The 21400-nt window shown below is 40.0% G+C and overlaps 1 protein-coding gene across 2 annotated transcripts in view; it reads right to left on the bottom strand.

Moving 5' to 3' along the window:
* MTM1 (myotubularin 1) overlaps positions 1 to 21400 on the bottom strand; it is a 45049-nt gene that overhangs the window by 3990 nt on the left and 19659 nt on the right. For both annotated transcript variants that reach the window (XM_061598463.1, XM_061598462.1), the window contains exons 7-14: positions 18335 to 18418; positions 16732 to 16881; positions 15712 to 15900; positions 13901 to 14086; positions 13573 to 13779; positions 8773 to 8865; positions 2028 to 2141; positions 1345 to 1521 (exon numbers count right to left, since the gene is read on the bottom strand). In XM_061598463.1, the coding sequence (XP_061454447.1) occupies positions 1345 to 1521; positions 2028 to 2141; positions 8773 to 8865; positions 13573 to 13779; positions 13901 to 14086; positions 15712 to 15900; positions 16732 to 16881; positions 18335 to 18418 (1200 nt within the window). The remainder of the gene's footprint in view (positions 1 to 1344; positions 1522 to 2027; positions 2142 to 8772; positions 8866 to 13572; positions 13780 to 13900; positions 14087 to 15711; positions 15901 to 16731; positions 16882 to 18334; positions 18419 to 21400) is intronic.

Raw genomic sequence — 21400 nt, forward strand, 5'->3', positions numbered from 1 at the left:
TACCAAATCTTGAGGCTAAGCAGCGCCAAGTATACCCCATCTTTTTCTGCTAAGTAGATCAGCTTTTACACAGCAGTTAACCAGAAAGAGAAACAGAGAATGCTTGAAGAGCAACGTCAAGGAAACCAGAGGGGTTCAGTACTGAGGCAGACAGGGGATCATTCACCTTCCATTATAAATTTCTAACTCCCTGATCCTAAGCACATTTTCCACGGCAATGTTATGTCTGACTTCCAATGTCACCCCAAAGCAGGGAAGCAGACAAGAAGAGGCCTGTTAAATCAGACAAAAGGCCTATGTAGTCAAGCTCACAGCGCCCAACCAGATGCCTATGGGAAACCCACACGGAGGACATGAGTGCAATAGACCTCCTCTCACTTGTGATTCCCACCAACTGGTATTCAGAGGCATGCTGCCTCAGATACTGGAGCCAATATATTTTATTTATTTATTTATTATTTGATTTATATCCTGCTCTTCCTCCCAGCAGGAGCCCAGGGCCAGTTGTCATGACTAATGGATAGCCTTATCATACATAAATTTGTCTAGCCCCCTTTTAAAGCCACAAATTAACGAGTGACTGTGTGAAGTGCTTGCTTTTGTCTGCCCTGGATCTCCAGCTATTCAGCTACCTTGGATGATCTCAGATTCTAGTATTATGAGAGAAAAAATGTCTCCCTACCCGCTTTCTCCACACCATGCATCATTTTATACACTCCTATCATGTCTCCACTTTTTCACCTTTTTTCTAAACTTTCTAAATGTTGCAACCTTTCCTCACAGGGGAGTTGTTCCAGGCCCTTGGTCATTTTGGCTGCCCTTTCCTGCCACCTATATTTCTGGATCTACAGTAACCTTCTTTTTTTGGCAGTGATCAGAGCTGTACCACAGATATGTTAGGGAACTCGTGTTTTACAGCTGCAGATGTAACACCCGAAGGGGGAGATTTCAATCTCTAGTTTCGCTGGTGAAAAGGGTCTCAGCTAGCAGGTCGAGGACACTTGGGGGAGCCTCTGCCAGTTAGACTAGCGTAGACTTCCCAACGTGATACCCCCCAGATGTATTTGACAACAGCGCCCATCAGCCCCAGCCAGTATAGCCACTAGTAAGGGATGGTGGAGGTTGCAGCCTAAAAAAACCATATGGTGGGCGCCAGGTTGGAGAGGGCTGGAACAGAGAATACTAGGACTGGGCAGACTGACGGTGGCCCAACTCAGCATGAGGCAGCTTAATCTCTTCATACAAATTTGGTAAACAAAAAACCACAAGTAACAAATCTATAAGTAAAAATTGCCACAAACACCTAATTAACTTACCAATACTTTAAAATTTAAAAAAGCTTACTTGTTGCCTTATTCTTGGGTTCCACCGAATATAATAATTGACCCAAAGTTCCAAGTGGCGCATACTTGCTACTGGATAAAGAGCACGATTCAATTCTTTAGTATAAAAGGGGTTGATATACTTTGATTTTGCACTGTTGATCAGAGACCACAGAGACAGTGTTCTCTCACTCAGTTTCTGCAAAGAAAATGAAAGCATCTGCTTAAATTTAAACTACTTGGCACGCTGCAGAAGTGATGGCAGCATTTACATTTCACATAGCTGTTATTTCATGGAATTGCACAGGCAAGCTGAAAAACGTATTCTAAAGTAGCCCTTCAAATTGGCAATCTCTTTATTTTCTAATTGCATGTTAATGATGAGTATACTTTAACGCTAATATTCTTCTATCACCCGTTTCATTTTAGCATTCACTGTTGCTAATAAAGCTATGCAAAGAGTTTAAATTTAAATTATTAAAGACACACAGCTTTCATGTTATACAATCACTGTGACTAGCTCAAGAATTCAGATTTATTTATACGGCCATACAACTGTTGTAAGATACAACTGGAACCGTGAAACCCAAATAACATGAAATGTTACATGCAGCATGGAGCACAATACAAACATACACAAAACTTTACATTCTTTCAAAACACACTTAAAGATCACCTGAGCTGTTATCAGCTACACTAACTCACCTCTTTCTCTCTTACAGAGTCACAGTTATACAAGAAAGTACCAAAGCGGCAGCTATACAAGTGATCCAGAATTGTAATCAAAAATTGTTCATTGAATTCAAAAGCCGTAGGAAACTAGACACAAGAGGGAGAGAAGTTCAGAGTAAGTTATAAAGGTTAAATCTTGTTACTTAAACTGTCTCTTTCATAGGACAACAGTAATTCAGAATCAAAATTATTTAATTTTCCATTTGCTCCCATGCTTCAATGTATTTTTCGTGCTGCTTCAAAATTCAATAAAAAAAATATAACTCACCTCACTCTGCAGTATAGATACAAGCGATCATACAACAGCTTGTATGAAACACTACAAAAATTAAAATCCAGTTTTTAAAAAGCAGTACAAAGCACAGTAGGAACAACAGACCCTAAGAGGCCTATAACAGGTGACTTAAAGGCCAAAACTAGCACCCTGAATTGAGCCAAAAAATGGGTAGCCAATGAAGCTGGTACAACATAGGCAAAATATGGCCCATCCTGCTAGCCCCAAAAAACAGTACGACTGCTGCCTTCTGGCCAATTAATGTTTCTGGATGGTCTTCAAGGGCAGCCCCACACTGAATGTACAACAGAGGTGACTGGAGCATGAAGGACTATTGCCAGGTCTGACTTCTCCAATTATTATTTTTTATTAAATTTCTTAGTTGCCCATCTGGCTGGTTCTCCAGCCACTCTGGGTGATGTATAAATTAGCATATCAGTGCAATAAACATTAGAATCTGAGCCAATAATAATAATAAAATCTATCTACACATCTAATAACATAGCAATCCAGTAAACATCAAAATCTACACCAATAATAATAATAATAAAATCTAATCCTCCTCAAAGGACTGCCTGAAGAGCCAGGTCTTCACGGCCCGGTGGAAACTCATTATAGAGGGGGCAAGGCGGAGATCATTAGGGAGGGAGTTCCACAGGGTGGGGGCCACAATTGAAAAAAACCCCGTCTCTAGTCCTCACCAATCTGGCTGTTTTCACTGATGGGATAGAGAGAAGGTCTTTTGAGGCTGATCTTGTTAGGCGGCATAACTGATGATGCCGGAGGCGCTCCTTCAGATAGACTGGGCCGAGACCGTATAGGGATTTAAAGGTCAAAAATAACAACCTGAATTGGGCCTGGCAAGCCGCTGGTAGCCAGTGTAGTTTTTTTAACACTGGAGTTATCTGATCCTGCTGGCGGCTGCCTTTGATCAGGCACACCGCCGCATTCTGTACCAGTTGCAATTTCCGGACCATTTTCAAGGGTAGCCCCACGTAGAGCGCATTACAGTAGTCTAAGCGAGAGGAGACCAAGGCATGTACCACCGACGGGAGCAGATAATTGGGGAGGTAGGGGCACAGCCTCCATATCAGATGAAGTTGATATAATGCTGCCTGGCTCACAGCCAAGACCTGAGCTTCCATGGACAGTTGGGAGTAAAGAATGACCCCAAGGCTGCGGACCTGGTCTTTCAGGGGCAATCATACCCCATTAAGCACCAGGTCGAGATCCCCTAACCTTCCCTTGTCTCCCACGAACAGTACCTCAGTTTTGTCAGGGTTCAGTTTCACCTTATTCCTTCCCATTCAGCCGCTCACCGACTCCAGGCACTTGGACAGGGTTTCTACAGCCGACCCTGGTGAAGATTTAAATGATAGAGCTGCGTGTCATCCGCATATTGGTGACACTGCAGCCCAAATCTCCTGATGATAGTCCCCAGCGGCTTTATATAGATGTTGAATAGCATCAGGGAGAGGATGGAACCCTGCGGCACCCCACAAGTGAGAGGCCAAGGATCCGAAACCTCATCCCCCAATGCTACTCTTTGGTGCCTATCAGAGAGGAAGGAACGGAACCACTGCAGTACAGTGACCCCTACGCCTAACCCCTCCAGGCGATCCAAAAGGATACTGTGGTCAACGGTACCAAAAGCTGCTGAGAGATCCAGGAGGACGAGGAAGGTGCATTCACCCCATCCAACGCTCTCCTTATATCATCCACCAAGGTGACCAAGGCTGTTTCAATCCCATGTCCAGGCCTGAAGCCAGACTGAAATGGATCCAGATAATCCACTTCCTCCAAGCGCGCTTGCAACTGCTTCGCCACCACCCGCTCCACCACCTTGCCCAAGAATGGTAAATTTGAGACTGGGCGAAAGTTATTCAAATCCAAGGACGGCTTAAGATTGGTTTTATTACTGCCTCCTTGAGAGCTGATAGCATCACGCCCTCTTCCAAGGATGCGTTTACCACCGCCTTGATCCCCTCGCCCAGTCTGTTCATAATGAGCCACGATGGACAAGGGTCGAGTAGGCAGATGGTTGGCCTTAAGGTTGAAAGCACCTTGTCCACTTCCTTGGAAGGGAGAAGCTGGAACCGATCTCACACTACCGGAAAACCATTGGCCGCCTCTGGCTCACTCACTGTATCCACAGCGTGCGGAATCGCAGTCTTTAGATGATCGATTTTATCCGCAAAGTGTTTTGCAAATTCATCACAGGAGGTCTTGGAATGTCCCATCAGTTCCGAAGCAACTGGATCGACCAGGCTTCAGACCACTTGGAACAGTCTCCTGGGACAGCACTCTTCGGATGCAATAGAGGCAGCGTAGAAATCCTTCTTTGCTGCCCTCATTGCCACGTGGTAGGCCGCTGCAGTCGCTCTAACCCGTGTCCAATCGTCATCAGAGCGAGTTTTCCACCACCAGCGTTCTAGCCGTCTCATCTCCCATCTCAGAATTCGCAGGTCTGAGTTCTATTCAGGGGGAGAGGGCGTTTTAGAGCCACCCGGTCTAATGCCCCAGTGATTGCCTCATTCCACTCCTCCACCAGGGATTTGACCGAGTGCCCGTCTGCAGGTTCCATAAAATCCCCAAGCGCGTTCAGGGATCCATCAGGATCCATCAAATGCCTGGGGTGGACCATGCTAATGGGTCCTTTGCCCCCGTGGAGGGTGTGTGGTATCGAAAGGTCTACTCTCACCAAATAGTGATCTGTCCATGACAAGGGGGTAAGAAATAAAGCCCCCACTTTCAGATCACTCCCCTCCTCTCTGGATGCAAATACAAGGTAAAGTGCATGCCCAGCTACATGGGTGGGCCCCATGGAAATAAAGTGATGCTTCCAGGAAGCCATGGTTTCCATGAAATCCCGAGGTGCCCCTGTGAGGGTGGCCTCAGCATGTACGTTGAAATCCCCCAACACCAGCAAGTTTGGGGATTGCACCCGCACATCTGAGACCACCTCCAGCACCTTGGCCAGGGAGTCTGCTGTGCAGCGGGGTGGACAGTACACAATCAGAATCCCTAAGCTGCCCTTTGGGCCCAGCCTCCAGTACATGCAGTCCGTAACCCTGGTCTCATGGAGAGGAGGTCTGGTGAGAACCAAGGACCTCTGATAGATGACTGCCACTCCCCCTCCCCGTCCTCCGACCCTCGGCTGCTGCACATATAGGAACCCAGCTGGACACATGGCCTCAAGTATGGGAGCCGCGACCTCATCCAGCCAGGTTTCCATAATACATGCCAGGTCCGCGCCCTCATCCAATATCATGTCATGGATGAGCGATGTTTTTTGCGCTACGGACCTGGCATTGCACAGCAGCAGCCGAAGGTCAGAGCATCCCCCAGCTATCTTCCGGTGTTGGGCAGGCCTGGAACAAGGGATATCTCTCCCTAGTTCCTCTTTTCAAGAAAGTAGGCAGCTGGCAAACCAGATGGAACTATTAGCAGGCACTCCTAGGCATCCCTACCACCTGCACATGCATAAGAAGAGACGGATTCAGGAGTATCCCCATTCAAAGCAGGCTGAACATCTCCATCAAGATAATCAGAATCCCTAACCAACAGTATTTTAATCTTTCCTGGGTTAAGTTTGTTCATCCTCATTGATTACAAATCCCCCCCTTCAATGATTCAGAATGTCTAGTGCATCCCCAGAATTAGACAGGGGTGGGTTCATCAAAACACTGACGACACCCGAGCCCAAGTCTCATCCAGCAATTTAATGTAACTGCTAAAAAGTGTAATTTCTTCTCTATTTGTTGTCCAAGTTCAAGACAGCAAGAACTCAGACAGGACTGTTCAACCTCCCCCCAGCTAATTTCTAAGGTTTCTTACAGTCCCTAAGGTAGCCCACATCAGAAGGAAAATAACTGCAAAGGAACTAATAGATGTTAATTAACTAATTTTACAAAATACTTAGCACTCTTTTTTTCTTTTTCTTTTTTTTTTTTTCAATAATTTTTATTCAGATTTTCATAAAACATACAAGACGAAATCATAAAACATTCAAAGACAAAAAACAAAATCAAAAATAGTTAAACAAAAAGAAAAAAAGAAAAAAAAAACAAAAATAAAAAATAAAGAGTAAAATATTGACTTCCCATTTGTCAAAGATCAAATCAGTTATAAGTCTATAATATATAACAATCCTGTCTCTTAAGTCATATTATAAAATCACTTTCCTCCAGTAGTTATCTTACTTAATCATCAAATCTCATAAACATTACTTTATTCTTTCCACAAAAAGTCAAAGAGAGGTTTCAATTCTTTAAGAAATATATCTATCAATTTTTTTTTCCAGATAAGCATATCGATTAATCCATCTCATTACTAATTATGATAATCTTATTGTCATAACCATAGTCAAAATAAACATTTCAATTAATCCATCACATCAGAATCTGTTAGGTTCAGTAATTTCAGTAGCCATTGTTCTATTATCCCTATTAGTTCCATTTTCCATCTTCCATCTTCAGTAGTCTTGTTAAGTCCAGTAATTTCAGTATCCAATCTTCCATTATCAGTATTCCATAATAATCTTGCTGTCAAAGCCATAGTCATATAGTAAGAGTCTGATGGGAATTACCTCTATCCCAAATATTTTCTTGCCATCCATTCTGAATAGGTTGCTGAAATACTGCTGTAAAATCATATCTCTGTTCTTTTTTTCAAAATACACTGGGTCATCTCTTGAAAGTTTTTCCATTGTCACATGGCTGCAGTTAATTCCATAGATTTTCTCTATATTGGGCTCCATCACATCATTCCAGTCCAGAAGATTATCCATGCCATTGATAACTTTATCTCTAGAATCTTCATTAATTTCTTCAGAGATAACATTGAGTTCCAAACAATAGATTTTATTTCTAAAGTCCATAGACTCCAAATCTTGTTCCTGTTCCACGTTTGTTCCAATCTCCGGGATCTCCTCTCTCACAGGGACCCCTGTTCCAGTCTCCAGGGTCTCCTCTCTCACAGGGACCCCTGTTCCAGTCTCCAGGGTCTCCTCTCTCACAAGGACCCCTATGTCTTTAATCTCCTGTGTCTCCAAACAATAGATTTTGTTTCTAAAGTCCATAGACTCCAAATCTTTTTCCTGTTCCACGTTTGTTCCAATCTCCAGGGTCACCTCTCTCACAGGGACCCCTATATCTTTAATCTCCTGCTTCATTTTACTCAATTCAATTTTCAGCTCCTTACAACCCTGTCGCAGGTTTTGTTTCGTTATCTCAATCTCATCCATTATTTTCTGAAACATAGTTATTTCCAGATTCTCAGCCACTTTCTTAATTGCCATTTTAAAAGAAAAATATAGGAAAACCACTTCTTATTTCAGCAACAATTGGGTTAATACTCCAAACTTGGTGACATCACAGTATAAACAGAGCAGACAGCCTTATCTCTCCATGCTTAAGTAAACAAAATGCAGTTCCCAGGATCGAAACAATTAATGGCGGTCGTCAGGAAACAGATTCGTCAAAATAAAATAGACCAAAAAGAGAGTAGTCTCAGACAATATAATATTCTTCAAAATAAAAATCTGGAATAGAAATCCCTCTTCTGTGTATATCTTTAGAATGCAAATCCAGGACAGCTTTTTGCAACAAAAACAGAGATAAGCTATTAATTAGTGAGTAGCAGAGAGAAGTTATGGCTCCCCAGTGAGATGTCAAAAACCGATCAATCTGGCAAATCTCTTTTAAACAGCAACAATTTAAGTCAAGTAAAAGAAAAATATAGAAAGAAGGGTGCTTGCCTGTTAGTGCGTTCTCTCTTAGAAGATAAGATGAACGTTCGCTTTATCAGATAGAGCTTGTTGTTGAAAATCCGTCCCACCTTCGTCGGCTGGACCTCGTCCCATAAATTAATGAGATCTGGTCGTCCCAACAAAAATAGGCTTTGAGGTTAATCTCTTCGTTTCTCCCTACCCGGGAGAAGTTTAATCAGTCAAAAAAAAAAAAAAATCTGACTGATATATCTGAATAAGCTTCTTTTGAGGCAGGAGCCCGTCTCAAAAGCAGGCACAGGCTAAGTCACCCTTCCCGGAAGTCAGCACTCTTTTTTTCTTCATCATGCTAGATCACCATGAATAGTTTGGAGAAATTTAGTGGTATAATGAATGCAACTGCAAGACTCCCATACATACATACCAGGAATTATACGCCATCAGACTGAACACTGCAAGATTTAGTTGTAAGTAAACATACAATCATACTATAAATTTCACAGCCCTATTTATAACATGGAAGAAACTAAGTTGCAACAAATGCAAATCTCTCTATCCTTTTTGATGGAAAACATCTTAAGTTGTCCTAGCCACCTTAAGACTGCACAAGTAGCAAATTACTTAGATGACAACTCTCAAACAATTTACGAAGTATAACGAGACTGAAGCAAACAGGATTATATCTCAGTACAGTATCTTCTGAGAACACAACTTACTTGTTTAGACATCTGCCACACACAGTCAATGAACTGGAGGAAGATGGGTGACCTGTCAGCATCAGCATGATTTTTCTCTCCATGACCAATTCTCTGAAATCAAAATCACACAAACCCCATTTGAGTCAGTTAACTGTCTTGGAAATCTCTATTATCAGTTTATATGCTTTTCACAGAGACTGAAAGATGGTATGATGACAAATGTAAGATTTACTCAATGTTGGATTTTCCTTAATGAATTTAAATGAGAATGAACAGTCCAGGATGAAGTCCTCTGTCTTTTCCAAGTCAAATGTGATTTATTTTTGTGTTATTTATTTTTGTTAATGTGTTATTTATTTTTGGTGAAATGCTTTTGTTACAAGGATGATTAATAGGATTTTATAGGTGTGTCACTTTGGTTGGCTTGAATTACCAGTTAAACTCTATGGGCTTAGTCCACTGATTTCAGAAGAGAGTTAAAAAGCTTGGCTTAATTTTGCTAGGATTGTGCCCTCTATTTGCAGATTTTTCTCCCGGTTTAGTACCCCAAAAAAATCTTTATATAGAAAACTGTGATACTATTATATTTAGGAATATGCATTTCACAAGCATTACCAATTTATAGATCACAATGGGAGCATTAATATGAACCACAAGAAATGTATCATCTACAATTCTTCTAGACACACCCACATTACAACCTCCAATCATTTTCCACTTTCTAAAATTTGAGCAATGTACTGCTAAAGCGATATTTATTCAAAGGCAGCCCTGTTTCCTAAACAACTTGAAACTAGATGGCACAAACAGAGGTTTTTAAAATGGACTTGGAGCTGTTTTCAAAGGGCACATAAGTTTATTATTGAAGCAGCGGTTAGCTGCCAAATTTTCAGAGTTATACTCCTGTACAACAATGTGGTTTTGCTTAAGGCAAAGATTTAAAAGCCATGTCTCTTTGGTCTGAGAAAATCTGCTCATGTACAGTTAGGTTTGACAGTCCAAGTTTGTGTTAATGGCCTAATGGGAAATAAATACATATAAATCATGTTTATGTACTTGATTGCTAGACACAAAACACCATCCTTTAGATCAGTGTTAAATCAACAATGTTAATGAAACAGTCCAACTCTAGCAAATATCGTTTTAATTTTTCTACTAATTTACAATACATTTTATTGTTTTCATACTTTAACGTTTGGAAACATATATTGGATAATGGAATGGACCAAGGAATTTCAGAAGAAAATCACCCTGTGCTTTATAGATTACAGCAAAGCCTTTGACTGTGTAGATTATTGAAATCTATGGAATGCTTTAAAAGAAATGGGGGTGCCACAGCATCTGATTGTCCTGATGCACAACCTATACTCTGGACAAGAGGCTACTGTAAGGACAGAATATGGAGAAACCAACTGGTTCCCAATAGGAAAGGGTGTGGACAGGGATGTATTTTATCACCCTATTTGTTTAATCTATGGAAAATGGAAATGGACTGCCTTCAAGCCGTTTCCGACTTATGGCTACCATATGAATAGGGATTTCATAAGAAGTGGTATTCAGAGGGGGTTTACCATTGCCTCCCTCCGAGGCTAGTCCTCCCCAGCTGGCTAGGGCCTGCTCAGCTTGCCACAGCTGCACAAGCCAGCCCCTTCCTGGTTCGCAACTGACAGCTGGGGGGCAACTGGGCTCTTTGGGAGTATGCCGCTTGCCCACGGCTACACAGATGGCAGGGCACATAACTCCTGAGCTGCTCACTGTGGGGGTGATCTTTAGCTGGCCCTTGACACCCAGGAGACACGAGCGGGGATTTGAACTCACAGACTATGGACTCCCAGCCAGGCTCTCCTCCCCACTGTGATTATCATACAGAAAGCGGGATTGGAACAAGATGAAGGAGGTGTGAAAATTGGAGGGAGAAATATCAATAATTTAAGATATGCAGATGATACCATACTACTAGCAGAAACCAGTAATGATTTGAAACGAATGCTGATGAAAGTTCAAGAGGAAAGCACAAAAGCAGGACTACAGCTGAACATCAAAAAGACTAAAGTAACAACAGCAGAAGATTTATGTAACTTTTAAGTTGACAATGAGGACATTGAACATGTCAAGGATTATCAATACCTCGGCACAGTCATTAACCAAAATGGAGACAATAGTCAAGAAATTAGAAGAAGGCTAGGACTGGGGAGGGCAGCTGTGAGAGAACTAGAAAAGGTCCTCAGATGTATCACTGAACACTAAAGTCAGGATCATTCAGATCATGGTATTTCCAATCTCTATGTATGGATGTGAAAGTTGGACAGTGAAAAAAGCTGATAAGAGAAAAATCAACTCATTTGAAATGTGGTGTTGGAGGAGAGCTTTGCTGATACCATGGACTGCGAAAAAGACAAATAATTGGGTGTTAGAACAAAATAAACCAGAACTATCACTAGAAGCTAAAATGATGAAACTGAGGTTATCATACTTTGGACACATCATGAGAAGATATGATTCACTAGAAAAGGCGATAATGCTGGGAAAAACAGAAGGGAGTAGAAAAAGAGGAAGGCCAAACAAGAGATGGATTGATTCCATAAAGGAAGCCACAGACCTGAACTTACAAGATCTGAACAGCGTGGTTCATGACAGATGCTCTTGGAGGTCACTGATTCATAGGGTCGCCATAAGTCGTAATCGACTTGAAGGCACATAACAACAAGAAGAAGCTTGGAACGTATGGCAAGAATAGCAAAATTTAACAGTAAGAGTCAATGAGCTAATGACTTTCTGGTCCATATTGTACCCAGAAAAATACTACTTCAAAAAGATCTATAAAATGTTACTATCAAAACATTCCCAGAGAAAGAGACACATTAATATAAGCTGTGAGTCTGCAATTGAACTGATATTTTCAAGTGTCAAAGCAACGTTAGCATATCCAGTCAAGTGTCAGTCTACAAAAAAATTTAAGCACAGGCTACTGAATAAAACTCACAATTAAACAGACACAGAAAATGCAAAAGAGCATAAAACACATGCCTTAAAATTGTACTCTATACTGTCACCGAAGATTACCTTTCTGCATAATACTGTGCAACACACAATATCAGTGGCTCAGAGCAATCAACACACAATACATGTATCTCAGTAATGCTTAAAGCCACCCCATAAGGTAGATTGGTATTATCCACATGTTGCAGATGGTTGGTGGGCACGATTAAGACTGTCTGAATATCTCTAAGACAATTTCTGAGAGACTGTATAGGCGGAGAAAAGGGGGGCACTTGCCTAAGTCACAGGGTGAGTTCATGGTAGATAAGAAATTTGAACTGGAAATTTTCTAGTTCATATTTCTTAACCATACATTAGACAATACCTTGGACAATTCCTGAAGGCCCACTCATTCAATAGACATGAATGATTGGTCCTTACCAAACCCATATGTTCATAGGGAAACAGAATGAGTGCATTATGACATACATGCATAAACCCCTAAATCCCACAGTCATTTTCTGGATTCTCCCCTACCCCAGGACAGACAGAGGGTTTTACATGCACATACCACAAAGCAGATATTCAGCCTGCAGGAACGGTGGAGATGGGAAGTGTGTGTGTGTGTGCTTCACGTGATGAGCCTGAACACACCCTTCAGCTATTGTCTCAACTAGTCCAGCATAACAGACTGACATACTTTTGAGTCTCTTTCTTCCAGAGGAGGTCCTTGAATTCTACATGCTTTGTCATTTTAATACATCTATTTTATAATTACTTTGATGTCTTAACTTCAAACCATAACAACTTAAATAGACATGTCTGGAAACAGCTTGTCATGGATGCTGCTCTGCCCTTCTTCACAAGGCACAACTCTGAACTTATTGTAGTCACCCTCGATTAGACATATTTTATCCTTTGTCTTTTCCACTCCTTTTCCCTGATTTTCCTTTGTGCTGTATTTAATTCAGCAAAATGGATACCAATCAAAACCATTTTAATTGGTAATAAAGCTTGAACTACATTGGTGGTGCTACAGAAGTTGGATCCAGACTAACAGTGCAATCCTAACTGTATCTACTCAAAACTTAGCATTATTTAATTCAACAAAGCTTACTCTCAAGTAAGTGGGATAAGGACTGCAGCTTAAGTTGGCTGCACTTAAGTCCCATTCAAACTAAATGGGACATGTCAAATCATGACTAAATTTTCGTATGATCTCAATTACAACTAATTTAGGCTAGAATCAGTCCATTATCTGTAGTGGCTAGAACAAGCAAGTTCACATGAAGCACTAAGCCAAGCCCTGGAGTTCCCAGAGGAAACTGTGGCTGCTGTGCTCCTCCCCGAGTCGTCCTACTGCTATATTGCTGTGAGTAATGCCATGGTTTGGTTTAGTGTGTGATCCAAACCTGGGCTCATAATTTGTCTTGCTCCAGACGAACCAAGAGCTGTAAACCCAAGAAGTAGTCTTGGTTATAGCTCATAGTTTATTTGGAGCAAACCACAAGCCCAGGTTCAGACAACACAATAAGCTAAACTATGTCTTAGCTCACAGTAGCAAAAGGAGGAGAAGCAAAACAGCCAATCTCCTCTCCAGGAACTCACACATTGGCAGTAAACTATGGTTTGGCTTGATGTTACATGCAAACCGGTTCAACAATGCTTAGCTCTTTTGAATGTTCACGGCGATTCACATGCACTCTGTCAAAAGTTCATACAATAGTTCTTTCTGGTAAGCTAGTATTCTCACCCACATATTACAGATGGGGGAACTGAGACAGACAAAAGAGCTGCTCATGATGTAGACGTTTCAGCTTGGTTCTTATTTGTTCTCACCGAAGCAAACTTGTGTCCAAAGCTTATCCATTCCTTTTGCACCAAGACTTCAAATCCCACAATTGTTCGATAGTAGCTGTCCAACATCAACATAGCTAGAGATGTTAGTTGTGCTGTGCGGTCCCAACCATCACTGCAGTGAACCAAAACTGAACTCTTTCCAGAGGACACTTTGTCTGCTACTTGAATGGCACCTGTTAAAACAAGCTGGCAAAAAGGAAGAAACGAAACTGAGATTTTTGTATGTGTGTGCTGAGATAAAACTGTAAGTGGGAACACTTACATGCTGGATTACATGAACAAAACACTCTTTGTCTATCATCCATACCTTGATATGTTCAAGCCAGTGGGTTGATTCCAGACTAGATAGCCAGTGAGATTCTTCTACATGTGGGTAAACAATGTCCTTCAGTTTTTTCAAGGATTCCCGCATGACATGAATATTATGAATATCTAGAAAAATCAGCTCAGCATTGGGATAGGCATCATCACTTTCATACCCTCCTCCAGTTGCCTGGGAGTCAAAAGAGGAAGTGTGTGCTTAGCCTCTATGATACCATCATTTTTTTCCAAGGAACACATAATAAGAACGTTTTTAAAAGGTAAGAGTGGTTACATATATTTTAAGCAAATAATAATAATTTGAGTTCAGATATATCAGAATAGATTAAAATGCTTTCCAATGAGCAGCAATATCTATTTAGTGAATACATTAGATCAATCAGTACACAAAGCAAGCTATCAATAATTTCTGTAAGAGAACATGACTCGAAAGGAGTTTCTTTCCATCACGAGAATAGTAGGTTTACATGAAGTAGGTATTATGCAACACAGACCAAATTTGCTAATTTTCACCATTATAAGCATTTGTCCAATAAATATTGTTTTAATCACAACCCCATGGCCATCTAATTCTGTTTTAAAGGCTAGTTTCTCCTAATAAAATCTTTCTAGTTGACGCTTTGGCATCCCATGATGATGATTTTGCCAAGCACACTTAAAAGTAACTAAACAGCACGACAAAGAAAACAGTTTTCATGAGCTTCCTAAGTAATATAGCTGCTAAGTATGCTCCATGGCATTGGCTGGTACTGGAGAATAAAAGACAAAAAGTACACACCCCTGAGGAGTGATGCAAACTTTCCAAAGCATTTAGAGTCATCACATTTGCCAAACCAGAGTAAAATTAAGCCAAGTTCTTTTAACTATAAGGAAAAGCTAGTACTTCTTTATATCAGCACTATGTAGAGTAGTATGCCACAGAAGCCTATCTAGGCCCTGTCTGTAGAATAAGAGACAGTTAATTTTAGCCGTGGGAGGGGCTGACTAATCCTGGGGTGTAGATTGAGAAACAACAAAGCAAAGGGAGTAGCCTGAGTGCAGGAGAGAAGGAATGCAGCCACTAGACTTCTCATAAACAACTTCTAAATTCTGCAGTTTTCCCCATTTAAGGACTTACAGCAGTAAATTTTTTCCACTGTTTCCAAAGTTTAAAAGTCAGTCTTACTTGGTGCTTCTTAGACTAAGGAAAAAGTTACCAGACAGTTTTGGATATTCTAAAATATCTTTCACATGAAAAAGAACACCCACCCACACCCCCAAGTGCATGTATCTGTGTGTTTAACATTCCTCCTATGAAACCACCTCTCCATTAAGATCTGCTGGCAAAGTTCTGCACCAATTCCTACCCATCAGGGAACCAAAACTTGTTTGCCTTTTGAAGCTTGCAAGATAAGTCTTTTTTTAAGCAAGTATTTGGGGCAGGGGGGGTGTTAAACTAGCCGATTATTTCTGTGTGGTTTTCTTCTAGCTTTGTTGGGATTTGGGCCTACCCACTTAGAGTTCAGTGTTAATACAAACAAGGAAGCATGGTTTAAAATAAACAAAATCTACAGATGCCATCCCATCCCGACTACGCAATTTAGATCTTATTAGGAGAAACGTGCATTCCTACCACAAGGCTTCCTCGAAGCAGATTCTGTGGCTGACACAAAATGATAATGTGCAGAATAAAATGTCATTTCCAGATGACAAATCCAGAGGGCATTCTGAAGTGGCAGCCATTTCTAATGTCTAATTACCATTACAAACAAAAGGGTCTTAACTTCTATTAGGGATACCGTGAAGATGTCCACTTACCTTATTGGCTACAGCATTGACGCTGGGCCTTGCATCATAGATAGTCAATTTTGATAGCTGGCCATTGGTTTCCCTTATTAGCTCCAAGTACTTTTCATCGTCTTTGTTTCTTTTGCCACTCATACCAACAAGAGGCTGGCTAGAGCGAGTGATGACAGCTTGGCTCTCTGGATGGATCCAGGACAACACCTAATCATGTGGCACATAAACACAGTTAGAGCCTAATTGCAGAAAAAAGTGAAGAAAACAGTTTTTCCATTTGCAGGAGTTTAGTTCTTGAAGCAAGCTTGAGATTATAGGCAGGCACACTTCTCAATATTATAGGGGCACCACAGAAAGCTCTCTTCCCATGGGTTCACCTCACAGCACTCATGTAACGCTGAAAAGCAAATGTATGGGTGGAACTGATCACGGGCACCCTTCCTAAGGAAGGAAAGCACATGCTGTTGGCAATAATGTAACACTGGAAAGGGCACTATCGTTGAGAAGGAGGATGTTTTGTTAGTAGTTCTTAAAATGCATCCAACAACAAAGCAGTTCTAAGCTGGTGGCCTTTACTCATACCCAGAAGGCAACAGACATGCAGAGGGGAGAATTTTCCTCAGACAGTGAGATGAGAAATATTCACACTAATGTTTCAGCAAGATAAAAATTAGACATGTGTTCAATTGCAGTTCAAGAGAAGTGTTTAGTTTACCATTTTCAAATTCTATAGGCCTTTAATTTAGCTCAAGAATAATTCTTGCTAGTGTACTGAAGAACAGACTAGATGACAACTCTTAAGGTATTATCCACTTCTGCAATTAGTTCTTTAGTCAGTTATACAGCATAATCTCTCTGAAAAATGCTAAAGTCATTCAAGTGGAAAAGCAAGATAGAAAGAATAGTTAACAACTTTGATGCATTTTATGATAGCTCTCTTCCTATTGTGAAACACACAAATACGGTGCATGTTTTCAAACATTCATTCGCTTAGTAGTTCTCAGCTACAAAACACAATTGACAGATTAAACCACTTACAGGAATTCTACATCGGGATCTAAAAGCAGAAACTTTCCTGAGATCCTCATCTGTGGCATTATATGGCACCACCAAGAGGGATGGATATGTGTCACATAGCGCATAATGCTCATTGAGAAATGTTATCCTCCACTGTTCATTAGGCAGATGCTTAAAGAGAAAAGAGATAATATTCATGGGCCACTTTCTTTATCTGTTTAAAAAAATAAGTGAAAAGGAACATAATTTGTGTGCTATTATGCCCACAGGGTGGCAATAACCTACCAATCTACCATGGATATCTACAAAAATGAGGATCTAGAACAGTAGATGCAAAGAATATTCACATGAGATGGGATGCTGCTGATAGGTTCCTAGCTGTTTTTATAAACTTTAAGATATAGAGAACCAGGATGGCAACATCAGACCCTTGTTGTCTCTGAAATTTTATAAAAGAATTGTGCATGAAAAATTTAAGTGCTTGGTATTCTGTCATAAAAAAAGAGCAAGGCATGAACATGTGTTCTTTTCAACAGAAATCACCCTTTAAAGTTTAACCCTTGCCTGAGATGGTACCAAACTGACAACTGAAAACAGCTGAAAGAAAGGCTCACACTACAACCTTCTTTTAGGCTTCTACTCCCAAATATCTATTACATGTGTTAAAGGGCCAATGAAGTTGAAGACAGCTTCCATGTTCAAATTAGATAATTAATTTCTCAGTCAAGACGTCTGCTGACCTAACAGGATGCTGGAGGAGCAATCTCTACTCCCAAAGCCCACCTTCATTGAGAAGGGATGAATAGCTCCCCATCTGCACACGCACACAGACTGGGATTTGTGTGAGTGTCTGAATATTTTTTTTACCTTTTCTTAAGATCTGGGCCTCTAACCTCGGACCATACAGACGCTTGCTTGAGTCTGGATACTCCCTATCCCATCAGAAAAATTACAGGGGGAAAAAATCCAAGAGAGTTGTTATGATTTGTATTAACATGTATTCAACTTTTAAATATATATGTTTGTATTTCTAACAATACAGTATGAAATGAGGATTTGGGACTATGCTGAGATATGTTGGGTGCATCTTAGCCAAACCTATTTTTCTTTTTGGCATTTTCTCTTTTTAAACTTAAGAGTGCCGCTTGAAATAGTGTGTAAAGAAGAGGCCACTAAAATATGCACTAATTCCATATGCTTTTTTTTTTTAATCTTGGGAAATAAAAGGAACAAAAAATTAGGGTGCATAATAATTAAAAATCAGTAACATCTTTGCCTTCTAACTCACGTTTTTTAAAAATTCCAAGATTAGGAGAAAACACACACACATTCATACAGTGAATTTAGAATTTAAATCTCTCTCTTTTACTTTTTCTAGATTCAACACAGCATGCCAACGTTGGTGCCATATCACAGCTGTCCGAATCTTTTTTACTAGCTCTGCTCTGAACATCTTATAATTTAATAAAAAGTTTCCAGAATCCTATTTGTCTGCCCATTTAACCGAATTCAACCCCACAGAATAAAGAAAAAGGCCAGCATGATTAAAATTCATGTGGAAAAACAGCTTTGCAGATGTTGAGGTAAAGAAATGCAAAACAAACCATAAAGAAAAAAAACTTACCTGTCTCCTGTATTCAACCATGGGATTGTAAACCAGCCAGCCATTTTCAGGAAGCTTCTCTTCATTTGTAAATGCAAAAAAAGACTGTAAGAATGAAAAGAAAAAATAGTAGATAGAATTCCTACACATAAGAGTAGCTTCAAGGCACAGAGCTGTCTTTAATCATGCCCCCCAAAACAGACAGTGACTGCTTTGCTTACGTTCCTATCTATAAGAAAGTCACTTTCAAAATTCCAGCAGTTTTCCTCACATTAAAAACCAGCTTTTATTTTCAAATGTAAATACAGAAGAGGACTTGTGTTTAAAACCTAGTTACATGCAGCTCCCCATTCCATCAAACAGGGAGAGATGCCTTTTCAAGCTAAAGGTTATCCAATAACATGATCATTATTGCGCAAGACAAATTAGTTGCCATCATAGAAAGATAAATGTTGCGTATTGCTCATCTGGAAAAAGATGTCTGAACCAATTCCACCAAAACATTCAGTTGGTGCAGATTTAACCTGGCCCAATCCTTAAGGGATCAGGAACAGAATGTGGAATCATGCACTCCAACTTCCACAATTTTAACCACATTTAGTTGTTTCTGAACTCACATTATTCAACTTCAAACTCTGGTTACAGTTCTGGGTTAAGAAGGAATCCTATTTAGCGTTAATTACAATTAACAGTGCAGACATAACATGATGGGGGGGCGGTGGAGAGAGGAGTTGAAGTAGGAAGAACTGGCCCAATGGAAGGGCATATATGATACTCTGGCTCAATCCTGATCCCTTCAACTCTGGTTTCAGTTGATTCAGGCTCTTGCTGATATTAGTAATCTAAACTATAGCTACTCTGGGAATCATTTTAACTGGAAATCTTTTAGTTAGAAATGCCAGCAAAAATGAATCAAACTAATGTTTGTGAACGTACTACTGATTTTCTGCCTGAAGAAAAAGGGAGCACATGCACAATCTCCATTCTTAAATCCTTGTCACAGATATAAGAGATCTCTCTGCCCCAATTCCCAACATTTAAATATTCTCTGGTTTGTATAAGAATTGGCAGGAAAGGGTGAAAGTGAGATGAACTGAACATGAAGTGTATCCCATGAGGTACAGGGAATCTTGGCAGATGTTGCAAAAAAGATATCCTGCTGCTAGTGAAAAGTGAGCTGTTATAATATGGCAAACTGAAGTAAATTGGGCGTAACACAAACTGCTTCCCCCCTCATTTTTACAAAGGCAGGAGAAATAATTCTAGAACTAAGAAAAAATGCAAGACTTTTTAAAAAACAAACAAACCAGAATAGTTCCAATACCAAAAGACTTAGAGAAAACACTGAGCAACATTCTCACTCAAATTCTTGTCCAAGTGAACATGTGAGACAGAATAAAAAATAATCCCCATCAAAACGATGAAAATTATTTGCTTATAAACAGTAACAGCAAATCAGCAGCAACACTCTGCATACTTCCCTGGAAAAAAGAGTCTCCTGAAGATTCTCCTTATCTAGGGAAATTATCCAGGCTACAGCTGCCAAATGGATGAGGAAGTTGGTGTAAGCAGGGTGCTAGTATTTTATCCATCAGAACAATGTTGGTCACACAGGAGTATTTAAAACATCAAGAATTTCTCACAATCACTAGAGCTCCAGCGGTGGAAAGAAATTATAAACAGTGCTGACAAAAAAAAAAAAAGTACTGGTGTGTTTTGCTCTGGTGTCACGATGTATAGATTGAGATTTTATTGTTCTGATTAGATTTATAATGTACCTTTTGAGTACCTGGTCAATTTTTAATATATTTCTATATTCAACTTTGAATAAAATTAAAAGGAGAAAAAACTCATCCATTCTCATCTATGCAACATTCGCTTCTGTATATGTGGTAAGGCAAAGTCCACAGTGCCATACTGAAAATTAAAGACAAACTCGGTGTATTTGCACAGTAACTGTATAAATCAGTATTAAGAACTGCCTCCTTCCATATGAACCTTTCCAAGGATTGCAGCCAACTTTGATAGCCCTGCTGTGTATCCCTTGGCCATGTGAAGGAGACATGAGGGACTGTTGTGGTGCTAATACTATGCAACACACTTAAGGCTCATTTGCACTTGCCTTCTGGTAGGCACTCTAAACACATTTCTGTCGGTGGGCTTTTTAAGATGCTGCATTAACAGTATATTGCAATATTTATCCGATTTATATGTTTCATTGCTGGGCTGCTTGCAATTTTTTAAGCTTTATATTGCGATATTGATTTATTTCTCATTAGCTGATCTTAGTATTTTTCAGAATAGAAAAATGGGAAGAAATACTTTTGAAATACATTTATTTAACATACAACAGTAATAAAAAATATTCAGGAGTCAGCTGAATACTGAATTGTGTGTGTGATAGTCTCCCAAGAACCATCTGAATATGGTGTTCAACACACAACACAGCTTGTTATCACTTTGAGAGGGATCCTGATTAGCTCTTTTCACTGCAGGTGCAAGGCCACCTACCCAAAGCAAAGCACCAACAACCAAGGAATTAAGGAGTGATAAAATGATAATCATCAAATGAATCAGGAGATAGCAGACCATAGTCAAATCAGAGTCTGTATGCATACTAGTGACTGGAAGTCAGCCTGAGACCACATAAATGCACTTTTCACAACAGTGAATAGAATGTAAAAGAACATATTAAAAACAATTTAATGCTGCAGAAAACTGTGGTAATTTTACACACACACACAATTTTAAAAGCAGAAGATCAAAGACCTGTTTGTGTGGATAGTTACTACAGCTTTAAGTGATAACAGAATGTATCGGAAACAAATTGTTGTTGTTACCTACTGTCAGCTTCAACGAGTCTGCACAACTGCACTTTCTATCTTCCTATAGCATGCAACCTTAAGCAGAAGTACCTGCCTTTTATTTTTATATGAAGCCCTTGTTACTTAAAATACAGCACAGTATTTGTGTACTAGATGCACCCTTTGACAGAGAAAAATATTACCATTCATAAAGATTTTGTAGGTTCACGAGGTACACATGACAAAAAAAATTTGTTTATCTTATACCCTAGCAAGTTAATAA

The sequence above is a fragment of the Rhineura floridana genome, chromosome 16 (genome assembly GCF_030035675.1).
Source record: "Rhineura floridana isolate rRhiFlo1 chromosome 16, rRhiFlo1.hap2, whole genome shotgun sequence".
Classification (NCBI taxonomy): Eukaryota; Metazoa; Chordata; class Lepidosauria; order Squamata; family Rhineuridae; genus Rhineura; species Rhineura floridana.